This window comes from Vipera ursinii, assembly GCF_947247035.1.
Source record: "Vipera ursinii genome assembly, chromosome: 3".
Taxonomy (NCBI): Eukaryota; Metazoa; Chordata; class Lepidosauria; order Squamata; family Viperidae; genus Vipera; species Vipera ursinii.
The window spans coordinates 78,993,891-79,009,676 of NC_139516.1; the positions used below are offsets into that span (position 1 = coordinate 78,993,891).

General features: G+C 38.7%; 1 protein-coding gene across 3 annotated transcripts in view; it reads right to left on the reverse strand.

Annotated features, from left to right (window-relative positions):
• Nucleotides 1-15,786, reverse strand: part of SSX2IP (SSX family member 2 interacting protein) — a 34,655-nt gene that overhangs the window by 11,493 nt on the left and 7,376 nt on the right. For all 3 annotated transcript variants that reach the window (XM_083359043.1, XM_083359042.1, XM_083359044.1), the window contains exons 4-9: nucleotides 15,525-15,725; nucleotides 12,123-12,233; nucleotides 10,605-10,740; nucleotides 7,620-7,695; nucleotides 7,361-7,538; nucleotides 706-856 (exon numbers count right to left, since the gene is read on the reverse strand). In XM_083359043.1, the coding sequence (XP_083215169.1) occupies nucleotides 706-856; nucleotides 7,361-7,538; nucleotides 7,620-7,695; nucleotides 10,605-10,740; nucleotides 12,123-12,233; nucleotides 15,525-15,725 (853 nt within the window). The remainder of the gene's footprint in view (nucleotides 1-705; nucleotides 857-7,360; nucleotides 7,539-7,619; nucleotides 7,696-10,604; nucleotides 10,741-12,122; nucleotides 12,234-15,524; nucleotides 15,726-15,786) is intronic.

Below are 15,786 nucleotides of genomic sequence, written 5' to 3' on the forward strand. Positions count from 1 at the left end.
ACGCTGGCCAGCCTGTTCCACGGCCTGGTGTCCAGTAGGCCACAGCCCAGTAGTGGGTCGCAGCCCACAGATTGGGGACCCGTGGCCTAGAGAACAAAGGAATAAAAAAATATGCGCTAATATCGATGGCTTCATTAAGGACTTCCAGCTATAAAAAGGGTAATTTCTGTGAAATGTTAAGCAAAGCCAAACCTTAATCATTCACAGAGATCAAATAGGAAAAAACATAAGCATGCACTATACTTATATTTAAATCAAAATTACAATAATCTTAAAGTTATATTATTTCTTTAAAGTTATATTATTTCTTTGCATTTTTTCCTAATTCATGGTTGTCATATTTAGTGTCAAGCTGACTGACATGAATTCTTTGGAAAGAAGATAATGGGAAGATTGTTGTCAAAATAAATAATTATGAAAGGAAGTAATTTCTCAAAATAAAAGTGTTTAAAACAGAAAATTCACTATAGGCTTTAGAATACAGTAAATACATATTGTGTTTCATGATTTTTCTACTTTAATAATATTTTATAACTATATTGTTGCTATCTGAAACACAATTTTCTTCCACAATTTTTATTACGCTAATATATTATGTTCCTATGGCTAAAGCCATTTTTGGTGATCACAGAATCCAGATCAAACTATATTAGCCATCTGCCTAAACAGAAATCAAGTAAATGTTGTAGGGAAAATAGATGTCACCTTGGTTATCCAGATTTTCGACATGATTTTTCAGCATTCTCCACTGTTTTCGAATGCTATTAGCAAGCTGTTCACGCACTGTTTCACAAGAAAGTTCCCACATGCCTTCTTTATTTGCTTCTCCAGAGTCTTCCTCCAAGTCTGACAGCATCTGAAAACAGATATATATATATATATATAAAATAAATAAATATAAATATGCACTTTAAAAATGCACCTTTAAATGCAAGAAAGTCCAAAACTCTTCATTCCAATAAAAGTTTTATTCCCTGATGTTAAGATAATTCTACTGATTTCATTTGCATTTTGTTAGGGGTATTTACTGTATGCATTTTTATTTAGAATACTACCGTTAACTTCAAAAATATGTAAATTAAAATTATAAATATATTTTAATATTAATATATCTGTATATTTACATATTAAATCAATTACAATCTTGGGAAATCTCCTTTTCTTGGCTATCTGTGGGTATTCCTCATATGGCACAACTATCACCAATCATTTGATTCCTCTAATGTACATAATACTAGAATCAGTATTTCCTAAAAAAAAACAAAAAACCACTTATGTCCTAGTCTATCACCATATTCTTACAAATTAAGCACCAGAAGAGTTGATTTTTAACCTTTGTTTTCTAACCACGAAACATTCAGAACTGATTATTTATAAAATGTATTAGTACTCATAAACTGAGATCAACTATATTGGGCGAATGTCTTTTTTTTTTTAATTGAAAAGTTTTATCATACATTTTATCTTTAACAAACCCCCCTACCCCTCCCCTATCCCTCCCTCCTTACCCCTCCCCCCTCGACTTCCCAGAGCTAAGTACAAGGTATAAAAAACAAAAAAAAAGAATCATAAACAACCATATGCTAACAACCGTAAACTCTAAAATCTATCACTCTCTAGCTCATATAGGATAACTACAAACACTATTAATATAAAATATATAAAAATATATATTAAAAAAAGGGAAAAAAGAAAGGAAGACTTATTCAAATGCTACATGAAACTTCTTAGTCCCGTATTTGTTCTGGATATACTCAATCCATTTTCTCCACTCCATAATATAGCGTTCTTGCGAATGATCTTTCAAATAGGCCGATATCTTTGCCATCTCTGCCAGGTCAGAAACCTTTAAAGTCCATTCTTCTATAGTCGGCAGTTCCTCCTTCTTCCAATACTGACCTATTAAGAGTCTTGCTGCCGTAATTAAATTCAACATCAACTTAGTGTCCACAACTGTAGCATCTGTAATTATTCCCAACAAAAAAAGTTGCGGACAAAACTTTATCCTCTGTTTAAAAATCTTCTGCATATTCCACCAGACTTTTATCCAAAAAGCCTTAACCTTTTTACAAGTCCACCATATGTGAAAATATGTTGCGTCTTCGTCACCGCACCTCCAACATTTAGGCTGATAATTCGGATACATACTTGCAAGCTTTTTAGGATCTAAATGCCATCTATAAAACATTTTGTAAAAATTCTCTTAGATTTTGAGCTTGTGTAAATTTTACGTTCCTCACCCAAATCCTTTCCCACGTATCCATTGTAATAACTTCTTGGATATTTTGGGCCCATTTAATCATACAATCTTTAACAAGCTCTGTTTCTGAGTCAATCTCTATCAATGCAAGATATATCCGTTTGATATGTGCTGGACCCTGATTTCTGATTTGCTTTATCAGATTTTCATCAGTCATTGTAAAACCATTTTTCTGATCTTCTTTCCACCTGGCCCGTAGCTGAGTATATTGAAACCAATTCTGAACAACCTTCTCTTCTCGCAAGAGGCTATATGATTTCAAACACGACATTTCTTTCCAAGCTCAGAATCTCCTTGTACGTAGTCACATCATGTTTGAAACCAGCATGTATATTTTCTATTGCGTGTTTTGGAATTGCCCACAGTGGTATCTTGCAATCTAGCTTATGTCTATACTTCTTCCAAACTCTCAACAATGCCTGTCTTAGAATATGCACTCTAAACACATTGTCTACCTTCTTGTCATACAACAAATATGCATGCCAGCCAAACAACAAATCGTGGCCCTCAAGATTTAATAATCTCTCTTGTGTCAAATTAATCCAATCACTTATTCCTACTAATGCAGCAGCTTCATAATATAGTTTAAGATTGGGCATTTTAAGACCACCTCTCTCACGAGTATCCTGCATAATCTTAAGTTTAACTCGTGGCCTTTTCCCTGCCCAAACAAATTTATTGATACCTCGCTGCCATTCCTCCAAATTAGAAACTTTCTTAAGAATCGGTATCATTTGAAATAAAAATAAAAATTTAGGCAGGACATTCATTTTCACTGCTGCAATCCGTCCCAACAAAGACAATTGCAATTTTTCCCAACTCTCCAATTCTTTTTGAATTTCCCCCCATAGTTTTTCATAATTATTTTTATATAACTTTGTATTAGAGGGCGACAAAAGCACCCCCAAATATTTAACCCTTTTAACAATCTCAAATCCAGTTAATCCTTCTAAGAGAGCCTTTTGCGAAACTGTCATATTTTTGGCCAGAATTTTGGTTTTCTGTATATTAACTTTAAATCCAGAAACCTTGCCGTATTGTGTTATTATCTCCATCAGGTCCACAACAGAGTTCTCTGGCTGGGTCACTGTAACAACCAGATCATCTGCGAATGCTCTCAATCTATAATCCTGATCTCTAATTTGTATACCCTTAATTTTTTCCGAATTCCGTATTTTAACCAATAATATCTCTAATGTTAACACAAATAACAAGGGCGATAACGGACACCCTTGCCTTGTGCCCTTCTCAATATTACATGCTTCTGTCAGACTATTATTTACTATAATTCGGGCAGTTTGTTTTTGATATAATGCCCTAATCGGTTGCAAAAAATTTTCCCCAAAATCCATTTTGTCTAAAACTTTCAACAAAAATTGCCAATTCAATTGATCAAAAGCTTTTTCAGCATCTAGAAAAATTAGCGCCGCAGGGATCTGGTTGTTCCTTTCCAAAAACTCTAACACATCAACTATATGCCTCACATTATTTTTCATTTGCCTACCACTAATAAACCCCGTTTGGTCCCCATGAATCACCTGTTGCAGAACCCTCATCAGTCTATTAGCCAACACCTTAGCAAATATCTTGTAATCTGTATTTAAAAGCGATATTGGTCTATAATTTTTGACTTGAGTAGCATCTTGGTCTTCCTTCGGAATCAAGGAACTAAAAGCTGTTCTCCAAGATGGTGGCACCTTTCCCCCCCTCTGGATTGTCTGGAACAGTTCCTTTAACGGTTTCATCATCTCTAATTGTAAATTTTTGTAATAAGCCGCAGACAAACCATCCGTACCTGGTGCTTTATCCACCTTCAATTCCTTAATTGCTGTAAAAATTTCTTCTTCTGTAATTAATTGATTAATCCCCTCTTTTTGTACTTGCGTAAGAACCGGGATGCTAGCATTCTCCAAATATATATCAATGTCTTTTTCATTAATCTTCTCCTTAGCATATAATTTAGAATAAAAATCCACAAAAGCATCCTTGATAAGGTCCTGTTGAAACACAACCCTTCCTTTATGCTCAATTTTGTCTATATTAGAAGCCCTTTGCTTTTTCCTCAATCTATAAGCTAACCATCTACCTGGTTTGTTAGCGTTGCAAAAGGTATTATGCCTGGCAAACCGCAAATTGGTTGCCACTTGGTCAGCCATTAATTTATCAAATTGTCCTCTTAACAGTTTAATAGCCTCCTTAGTCTTCACATCCTCTGAATTCAAAATCAAAGCCTTTTCTTTTTCCTTTATTTCATTCTCCAGTTCTTTCCTCCTAGCTTCCACAGCACGTCTATGTTTATTATTCATATATATCAACACCCCTCTCATATAGGCCTTACTAGCATCCCAAACCATGTCCATAGAGGTGCCCTTATTCATATTAATTTCAAAAAAATCCTTCATCCGCTGTTTGCATTCTTCCACATTTCTCTGATTTCTAAACAAATTCTCATTTACGCGCCACGAGCGCCTATCTCTATTCTCCTTATCAATCTCTAGCCAAACTGGGCTATGATCAGAAATAGTTCTTGCACAAATCTTCACCTTCTTAGTCCTTAAAAAAAAATCATTAGTCAACAAAATAAAATCGATCCTGGAAAAAGATTGATGTCTGTCAGAAAAAAAAGTATAATCCTTTTCCTGCAAATGTCTCTCGCGCCAAATATCTCGCAGTTCCAAGTCATCCTTCATTTCAAAAAAGGATTTAGGCAGTCTAGCATGACTTGGGACGCGCTTGAAAGCTCCAGCCTTGTCCATCTGTACATCCAAAACACCATTCCAATCCCCCATAAAAATAAAAGATTTATAATCCAACTGGGTAAGCTTTGTATGAAGTAAACTAAAAAAGTCAGCTTGTTGTTGATTAGGAGCATATAATCCAACTAAAAGCGTCTTTTTACCTTCTAGCAGCAACTCTATCATAACGTATCTTCCATGCTTATCTGCTTCAATTAAGTCTGCTGTTAAAGCACTTTTAACATAAACAACCACTCCATTTTTCTTATTCATTGCAGAAGCAACAAATTGCGTACCCAACCTTGAGTTCGATAAATACTTTTGATCCACAACCCTAATATGCGTTTCTTGCAAACATATAACATCTATCTTGAATTGTTTTAAATATTGAAAAACTTTCTTCCTCTTCTGTGGTGAATTTAGTCCATTAACGTTCCAAGTTAAAAATTTAGTTGCCATGCATATCATCCCAAAGCTCTTGGAGCACTGCTTTGATAGGACTATCTTTTTTAGGCCGTGCCCCTCCCACTGCTTGGCTGTAAGTACGTTGTAGAAGTGGGCGAATGTCTTTTAAAAACCTACATTAATTACAGAATGTACATGAATTCACTAGTTACAGCAGATTGTCCTAGAGTTTGGCATCATGTCTATAATAACGTTGTTCTTTAGGTCAAAGAAAAGTTCTACCTCCACCTCCTGAGTAAAGATGTAATAACACTGCATTCCTATCCTGCATAATATACTGAAAGAGACTAAAGGTAATCAACAGATGTATTAACATGATGGAAAGGATCACAGGCAGAAAAACAAAGCACCTTTGAAACAAGATCCAAGTTCCCCAGATTAGAATAATTTGTCCATCCAGAGCAAGTTATCTATGAACCACAATTGTTACTAGTTCAGTATCTCCAACACAAGCCTAATCTTACATCTGTGTAATGGATAATAAAAAGGAAAATGTTACAAAATAATATAAAGTTTGGAAAACATCTTTATGAAACTACCCAGAATTCTAAGAGTGTAACTGGTTTATATTCTTTCCTCTTATAAGAGTAATGGTCTCTTGAATGGAAACAATATTAAAACTTTGCTATTCCTCTCTTATGTTTGCATCGGGGAAAAAACATTCCATATTATTTATTAAATAATTTCTATAGTTGTCCAACTTGAAAGAGAGTTGACTATAGATAGTCCACAAGGGGGAAAAAAAGTCCAAAATAGAAATAGCAATCAATCATAATGCTCTGGCTCACATACTCCTCTGTTCGATATAGAAAACATTTTATGAAGCTTACAACATATGGGGACTTGAACTTATCAATTGTGGAACTTAAAATCACACGAGGTGGGTGTTTTATTACTGTAGTTCTTAAATTAAAAATTTATACGATCTAAAGAACAATGTTTTTATCCCTCTTTTTAGATTTTTTTTACCTTTCTACGTAATTTTATTTTTGCATTTTTTAATGCCTTTAAATTCCTTGTAGCCCACCCTCCTTATGCTGATCTTTGACCATAATGGAGGTTGATTTGATTTGATAATTCTTAGGGTATTTCTTTACATTTTAATAATTATATTTAAATATCATACATTAAATATTTTATGTTTATACTTAAGTTTTAACTTCAATGGTTTTGTTCCAAAAAAGTGGTACGTAAAATCCCGAAAAGCTTCAGATGTGCCCAAAATACAACCAGTGAATTCAATTCTCCCCCTTTAAAAACAAAGCAAAATTAACAGATGACAGAGGTACAGGTGGTCTCTGGCTTACGACCATAACTGAGCCCAAAATTTCTGTTGCTAAGTGAGACTGTTGTTAAATGAATTTTGCTTCATTTTATGATCTTTCTTGGCATAGCTGTTAAGGGAATCGCTGCAGTGATTACGTTAGTAACACAACTGTTAAGTGAATCTGGCTTCCCCATTGACTTTGCTTGTCAGAAGGTCCCAAAAGGTCATCACATGATCCCATAAATATGATAACCCAGGGGTAACCTTGGCTCTTTCATGACTCGTGGACTTCAACTCCCAGAATTCCTGAGCCAGCATGGCTCAGCTTGGAAACCTCTCCCTTTCCCCTCAGCATGGCTGGCTCAGGAATTCTGGGAGTTGAAGTCCACGAGTCATAAAAGAGCCAAGGTTGCCTACCCCTGTGATAACCAGTTATCAAGCATGCACATTTTGATCACATGATCATGGGTATGCTGCAATGGTCGTATGAAAATTGGTCATAAATCACTTTTTTCAGTGACATTGTAACTTCGAACGGTCACTAAATGAACTGTTGTTAAGTGGAGGACTACCTATGCACAAGATTTAGCAACGCACAATTTTATTTTAAACATATGCTCCACACACACTTACAGGCCCAGTGCTATCTTCAACCTTCTCTTTAGGCATCTGCTTCTGTGATGGTAGCAAAGAAATTATCTCCTTTTTCATTTGTTGAAGTAACTTTTTCAGTTCAGCATTTTCAACTAGGAGCTGTTTCTGGCGCTGTTCGTACTCATTTAAGAGAGTTTTGAACATTTCTTCTTCATTTCTGAAAAAAAACCTCTTAAAGTAACTTAATATGAAATACAGTAGCAAGCAAAAAAAAAGAACATTTTACTGGCCAACTCACTTAGCTTCAGTTTTCCCAGTTCTCCAGGCACCTCTCTTGCCATCAATTCTGCCGACATAATTTAAAATATCGATAGCTATAACAAGGAAAAGAATTTTAAAAAGCAATGTCTTAAAGATCTTTAATAAAAATTAACTTGTCACGAGGAAGAGCTGAGCTGATTTACTGCTAAATTTGTAATCCAAAATTAAACCAAAATCGCATCTCCTCTCTAAATACTTTCATTTCTCGCCTTCTCAGAAGCTTCCTCTATCTGTTTCATAGGATCAAGCTTTTTTTAGTTTAAACAAAGCCAATGCTATTTCGTTTAGAAATATATTTCTACACGCAGTGATATTATGAGTAAATAGATGGATAAATAAGTAAATGTAAAGCGCCAGATCCCATTTTGTTTTAGAGGAATTAGGTTTGGAATCAAGCTAACCCACAGCATCTAAGATTTATTTATTTATTTATTTATTTATTTATTTATTTATTTATTTATTTATTTATTTATTTATTTATTTATTTATTTATTTATTTATGGGATTTATATCCCGCCCTATCTCCTGAAGGACTCAGGGCGGCTAACAACAATAATATACAATAAATACAGCAATTAAGATAAAATTAAAGTTAAAGGCCTCTGTGCAATAAATTTAAATTAAAAATTAAAAATAATTAAAAATTGTAAACATAATTAAAATCCCTGTCAGTCCAGGTCAGCCAGGTGAAAAAGGAGTGTTTTGAGGCCGCGGCGAAAGGACTGGAGATCTTGGGTTATCCGAAGCTCAGGGGGGAGTTGATTCCACAGGGCTGGCGCTCCCACAGAGAAGGCCCTTCCCCTGGGGGTCGCCAGCCGACATTGTCTAGCCGACGGTACCCTGAGGAGGCCCTCTCTGTGTGAGCGTACTGGGCGATGGGAATTCGTTCCTGGTAGCAGATGGCCCTGCAAGTATCCCGGGCCTAAGCCATGTAGGGCTTTAAAAGTAAGTACCAGCACCTTAAATCTCACCCGGAGGGCAACTGGTAACCAATGCAGCTCATGTAGTAGAGGTGTTATATGGGAGTATCGGGGAGCTCCCATCACTACCCGTGCAGCCGCATACTGCACCAGCTGAAGCCTCCGGGTGGTTTTCAAGGGCATCCCCATGTAGAGAGCATTGCAGTAATCTATACGGGAGGTAACGAGTGCGTGGGTGACTGTACGTAGGGCATCTCGGTCCAGAAAGGGGCGTAATTGGTGTACCAGGCGAATCTGGGCAAATGCCCCCCTAGCCACGACTCCAATATGATCTTCAAAACTGAGTCGTGAATCTAAGAGGACGCCCAGATTGCGTGCTCTATCAACGGGAGGTAACACCTCTCCTCCTATAATCAAAGATGGAATCTCTTGGACTAAACGAGATGTCGGTACGTAAAGCCACTCAGTCTTGGCTGGATTGAGCCGGAGCCTGTTCTTTCCCATCCAAATCTGTACCGCTTCTAGGCAACGGGACATCACATCGAGGGCATCACTGGGTTGGTTTGGGGTGGAGATGAAAAGCTGGGTATCATCAGCATATTGATGATACTTCACCCCGAAGCCACGGATGATCTCTCCCAGCGGCTTCATATAGATGTTGAACAGGAGGGGCGAGAGCACCGACCCCTGAGGCACCCCACAACTAAGGGGCCTAGGGGTTGACCTCTGCCCCCCTGCCAACACCGTCTGCAAACGACCTGAGAGGTAGGAGGAGAACCACCGCAGAACGGTGCCTCCCACTCCCAACCCTTCAAGATGACACAGCAAGATACCATGGTCGATGGTGTCAAAAGCCGCTGAGAGATCTAATAGGACCAGGACAGAGGAATAACCCCTATCTCGGGCCTGCCAGAGATCATTCACCAGCGCGACCAATGCCGTCTCCGTGCTATGCCCGGGCCTGAAACCCGATTGGTACGGATCCAGATACTCAGTTTCCTCCAGGACCAGAGGGAGCTGCCGTGACACCACGCTCTCAACGACCTTCGCAAGAAAGCGAAGGTTGGAGACAGGACGAAAGTTGTTTAAAATAGCTGGATCCAATGTAGGTTTCTTAAGGAGGGGCCTTACCACCGCCTCTTTCAAGGTGGCAGGGAAGTACCCTTCACTCAGTGAGGCATTGATAACTGCTAGGAGCCAGCCTCGTGTAACCTCCCGAGATGCATAGATCAGCCAGGAGGGACACGGGTCCAACAAACATGTGGCGGCACTTAATTTCCCCATGATCTTCATCCGGAGTTACAGGATCAAACTCTTCCCAAATGTTCTCGGCCAAATTCATCGTTTTCCTCTCGTCAGATACTGCCCAGTCAGAGTCCGGACCAGCCCGAATCTGAGCAATTTTGTCCACCAGATATTTACTAAATTCCTCGGCCCGTCCTCATAAGGGGTCCTCTCCCGTCCCTTGATTTAAAAGGGAGCGGACCACTCTAAACAGGGCAGCCGGGCGGTTATCTGCGGACGCAATGAGGGTGGTGAAAGTAAGCGTGCTTTGCCACCTCCATTGCCACAAGATAAGCTCTAGAAAAGGATCTTAACTGTGTTCGGTCAGACTCGGACCAACTGGTTCTCCAAATGCTCTCTAGGCCCCTTCTCCGGTGTTTCATCTCCCGCAGGTCCTTGGAGAACCAAGGAGCGAGTCGGGACCTGCGCTGGGTCAGAGGCCGCAAAGGCACAATGCGGTCGAGAGCCTCCGAAGCAGCCTGTTGCCAGGCATTAACTAAGGACTCGACCGGGCTGTGGGAGAGGGAGGATCTACTGTTGGCTGGGATTTATCATGCATTTTGTTCTGTATACCTATTTGTCCTTAATGATAAATAACTTCTTTGGCACACATTCCCAAAGAAGTTTCCCATCTTTTATCTATCAGTGTATTTTTGCTACTCTTTGCATGCTTTTAACAGATCACTCAACATCACATTAAAATATGAAGCAGAAGCAAACATCCGTATCACCATTTTTACCATAATAAATGGTTATACCTATTTTTTTATCCTTTTTACTCATCAGGAGTTGATGAAACCGCTCTTTTAGCTTGTTATATTCTCGTTCTTTCCTCTTCATATCATGATTATACTGGGATGCTCGACTTGACACAATATTCTGTAGCTTCTGGGTCTAAAATACATACATTTAAAGAAAGGTGCATGGTTTAGAAACCCCAAGCAATTCACATTTATATCAGAGGTCTAGCCACAAAAATATCCACTAAGAGATAATAATAATTCTTTAAGAGTGTCATCAAGATAGGATAATTTCAGTAACTCTTGTAGGCTGCTTCAGATCAGGAAACTATTTGTAATTATCAAGAATGTCTCCATTCTCGTACTTTCAGAAGGATAACTACAAGGATTTTTCTGTTCTTGATTCTTTGAACTGTTGATCCTGCTCTTTCCCCCAAAATAAATACACATCAGTCACAATGCTTCCATCTTGCCAATAACTGAGCTCCTAAGAACAACTATATAAAATTAAACAGGTGCAGGTTTTGCTAGAGGAACTTGCACATATATTTTGCCTAGGTAAGTCTGAGGACCATAGAAAGAACACTGGGATTCTTTTTATTTGTATGTTTGCTGCTATCCCTCTGCACTTCCAGATAGATATCAGATGCAACATTTCACAGAACACATTAGAGGCTAATGTCAGGTTTTTCCCCTTCTTGTTCTTGCCAAAATTGAAATAAATAGACATGTAAAATCCCCCCAAAAGATGCTTTGCAGAATTTTCTGCAGGAAATAAAGCACTTCGCCTCAATTGTTGACGTTGCCTTGCTTTCTAAAGTCGGGGACAGTTTCTGAAACATCTGAGAGTGGCAAAGTACATAGCTGCTTGTCCATTTAACAGAAATAAATTGTTTCCTTTCACATATGACGCCACACAACTCTTCTGAAGGTTTTGCACAGCACTGATTCTTTCTATTTCTTTGGAAACATGCAAAGGATTAATTCTAGCATAGGAGTCCCCAACCCCTGGGCCATGGCCTACTACTGGGACTTGAGCAGTTTGGAACCAGACTGTGAAAGTGGCTGGTGAGCCATGTGCATCCCACTTGCATAAGCAGAGGATGAGCACATGTGCCTCAGTTGCACAAGCAAGTGCCCGCAGCTCGCATAAATGGAGCTGTGCATGTGTACCCATGCCCACCACTCATGTGGAACCATCCCCTCTTCTCCGCTCCCACCCCCAGCCACTGGTCTGCAAAACCAGAAAGGTTGGGGAACTCTGTTCTAGCACAAAGAATGGGCTTACACATGGAGGTAAGCAATGGTTTGTTAAGCAAACTTCACTAAATATATCATTTTTAGTTTCTCAGCATCAGAGAATACGGAGAATATGAATCCGCTGGACAAAATAACCATGTAATCACAATGGATGCTACAAACTAAAGTTCCATAGGATGACATAGTTCTAAAAGGAACAACTAGGAATATTTACAAAACTCACCCAGTCCACCAACAAGTTCAATAATTTTGCCACAGACGTACATGTTAACTAACCTCATCTTTTTCATTCTTTAGTAACTGGTGAAGATTCCTGTTCTTACACTGAAGTTGCCTATCCCTTTCCTGAAGTCCAACAATTTCTCTTCTAGAGGATTCCAGCTGCTCCTAGTAAAAAGCAAAATTGTTACCTAAAATTTACTACAGATGAAAAATGTCTTGAGATTTCAAACCAACAGGAAACAAGGGCTTTTCTATTTAAAAAAAGATATTAGGGGAAAATTGAAATATATTGTGTACGTTCACAGGTATTTACAACTGGTCACTTTCAAAGTTATGACAGACCCATCCAAAAGTTACTAACACCCGATTCCTGAGAGCTAGGCACACTCCTGTGACCACATTTTGGGTACTTGGCAACCAACCTGCATTTACAGCTGTTTGCAGTGTCCTAGAGTCATGTGATCACAATGTATGTTTTTGCTGAAAACTAGCCTTTCCTTCGGATTTTCAGCAAAAATATCCCATAGCAAAGAATGTGTTCGCTTTATAACTTTTGCAAAAAAAAAAAGGCTGTTTACTTGGGTCAGTTACGTAATGACCCGTTTTATAACTGTCACAATTTCTGACTCTTAAGAGACAGGCTCTCCATTATAGTTATAAGTCAAGACTATCCGTAACTATTTGGAGTATAAAACTGAAAGTACAGCTTACTCACTGACCACTATTTACTTTAAAATGTTTTTAACTTTTACTGCTGTTTGTTATTTCAGTTAGTTCGATTTGCATGCTGCATTTTCTTTAAGAGCTCAAGACAGCATAGAGAACAGTGTTCCCTCTAAACCAACATCAAACACCACTGCACAAGATTCAAGCTCCCAAAAAACTGACCCAGAACTTCACAAATGTGAACAGATGGTGGGGGGAGGGGGCAAGTCACTGAGGAAAGGGCCACTGTTGGAACCAGTGGTATTAAGGCTGCCAAAATGCACTGCAACCCATCTCCACATTCTGTTAGAATTGAAATCTGAAGTTTTCCTTTTTCATTGCAAGAGCCTAACTCCCAGCTGAACAAGCCCTAAAGGAAGAATCTAATTTTGCCTGCAACTCCAGAAGCATGAAGAGTGGAAGTCAATAACTGGGCTAAAGATGCTGCAGGCAATCTTTCCTTTAAGCCACTTCCTAGCTTAGGGCTGCCCAGGCCAAGCCCAACAGCTGCTTAGAACAGATAATTGCACTAGCAATAGTTATATACCACATCATAGTGCTTGACAGCCCTCTCTAAGTGGTTTACAGAGCGTATTGCCCCCAACAATCTGGGTCCTCCTTTTACTAACCTCAGAAGGATGGAAGGCTGAGTCAACCTTGAGCAGGTGAGAATCAAACTGCTGGCAGTTGGCAGAATTAGTCTGCAATACTGCATTCTAATCACTGAGCCACCACAGTTCTTGACTTCCACATCTGCTTCTCTGCCTTAGAAGGAACATTGACACCATTCCTTCCTACCTGCCCCCCAACATTCTTCCCTGCCCCCCAACATCTCTGTGAGATAGACTGGACTGAGCAAGAGTGTTCAGTCTCCCAGTGAGCTTCCACAGTGGTTAGGAGAATGGGATGCATCTCCCTCGTACCAATCTAATCACTATACACCATACCATGCTGGCTCTCTGCCAAGTGGAACTACAAGTTGCTCGTATTTTTTCTCTTTAGAAAGAAAAAACAAGGAGCAAGCAGAAACACAATACTAATCAACACAGTGTTCAAAGAAAATCAAATAATCTGATATTTCTTTTCCATTCACAAGGCGAAAGAAAGGCAAGGGTCAGAATGCACATTCTGCCTTGTGAAAACTTTCCTATTTCTGGATCTGCGTTGCTATCATAATCAGAAATGTCTACTACCTCTAATCTTTTTTAAAGAAATCATTCCATGGAATTTTGAAAACTAAGAGTTTGACAAAAGTTGGACATCTTGACCCTTTCACCTGTTCACAGTTTCTCTTTCTCAAACCCTGTCCATTCACCTTAGGGATGCATTAGTAATTGGCTGAAATTAAGTTGCAATTAAACTAGCTCAGTGGTAGGCAACCTTGGCTCTTTTATGACTCGTGGACTTGCAACTCCCAGAATTCCTGAGCCAGCAGGAATTCTGGGAGTTGGCTGTTCGTAAACCAAAAACTAACTACTATATATACAATATTATCATAATATATATTATTGAATATTATGTTTAATATTCATATATTATTATATTAATACCGTATGAACATATATATTAATTCAATACTGTATATTCAATGAAGTGTGGTGGCTCATGTGATCAGGACGCTGGGTTGGAAGTTAGCAAGCTAACTCCATGACGGGCACCTGAAAGTAGCTCCCACGGGCAACAGTGATATCACTGGCTAATCCCTTCAACCCGGAAGTTTATTACATGGTGCCTCCAACACAAAAGGGATGGGATATATTCAATGTAATTATTCATCCAGAAAAAGAAAACAAGGAACAAACACAAGTGCAAACTCCGGCATTACCGTAAGTAGCAGTTTTGGAAGCACTATAGAATAATCTATGGGATTGCCAGGAGTCAAACATGACTTGAGGGCCCATAATCAGTCAATCGCACAAGTTACATTTTTCTACATATATCTAAGCAAGTGTTTATCAGTCTACATGAGGTACACGCTATTTTCTAAGTTTCTGCATTCATTAAACATTTTATACATCCTAATAAAATCAGACCTTCCCTCCCAAACAATTCTAATTATAGAAGTCAAAAGAGTAGTTCTTGAGTTATGTCTACACTTGGGCCAGCATTTCTGTTCCTAACAAAGTATTTGTTAAGTTTGTTATGACCTTTTTATGAACAAAGCAGTTATTAAGTGAATCATACAGTCATTAAGTAAATCTAGCTTCCCCCATGGACTTTTCTTAAGAGGCTAGCTGGGAAGGTCACAGATGACAGTCGCATGACCCTAGGATGCTGCAACCATTATAAATGCCTGCTGGCTGCTAAGCACCCAAATTCTGATCATGTGACTACGGGAAAAATACGACAGTTTTAAGTGTGAAGGTCGGTCACATATCCCTTTTTTCAGAGCCGCGGCAATTCAAATCGCCACTAAATAGATGGCTGTAAGTTGAGGACTACCTGTAAGAACATTTCTCCGACACTGCAAAAAGTTCACAGGCAAGTATTATTTCTAGAATCTTTCTAGAAATAATCTGATTTAAAACACTCAGCTGAGCTGCAGTTTTTAACTGTTGAACATTTTCAAAGACAACAAATGCCCTGGTCTAATTTCTGTGTGCAAAAGATTGAATTGCACATATTATAAAGGGCCAAAGATGATATAGCATTTATGTTCAAATATTTCTTCACAATCTGTTAACACCTTTAGAAAGTAAGATTAGAGCATGTCCACATATTAAAAAGGGGTATCGTAACACAGAATGTTACCTTTAATTTAATGTAGCTGTTTTGCAGGTGGTCCATATCGCTGCCCAGTTTCAGATGCTGGGTTTCTGTTTCTTCCTGAGCACGTAGTGTTTTACGCTGCATCAGCAGGAGCTCATTCATACAGTTTAATACAGAAACTATGCTTACTTCTTTGCCTCTGGAATCAGCGTAAAGTGATGGGAAGCCAAGCGTGGTCAATTCCTACCACAACAGATACAGTATTTTTAAATCAATCTCAGACAGTGGTAAAATCTGAACTCTT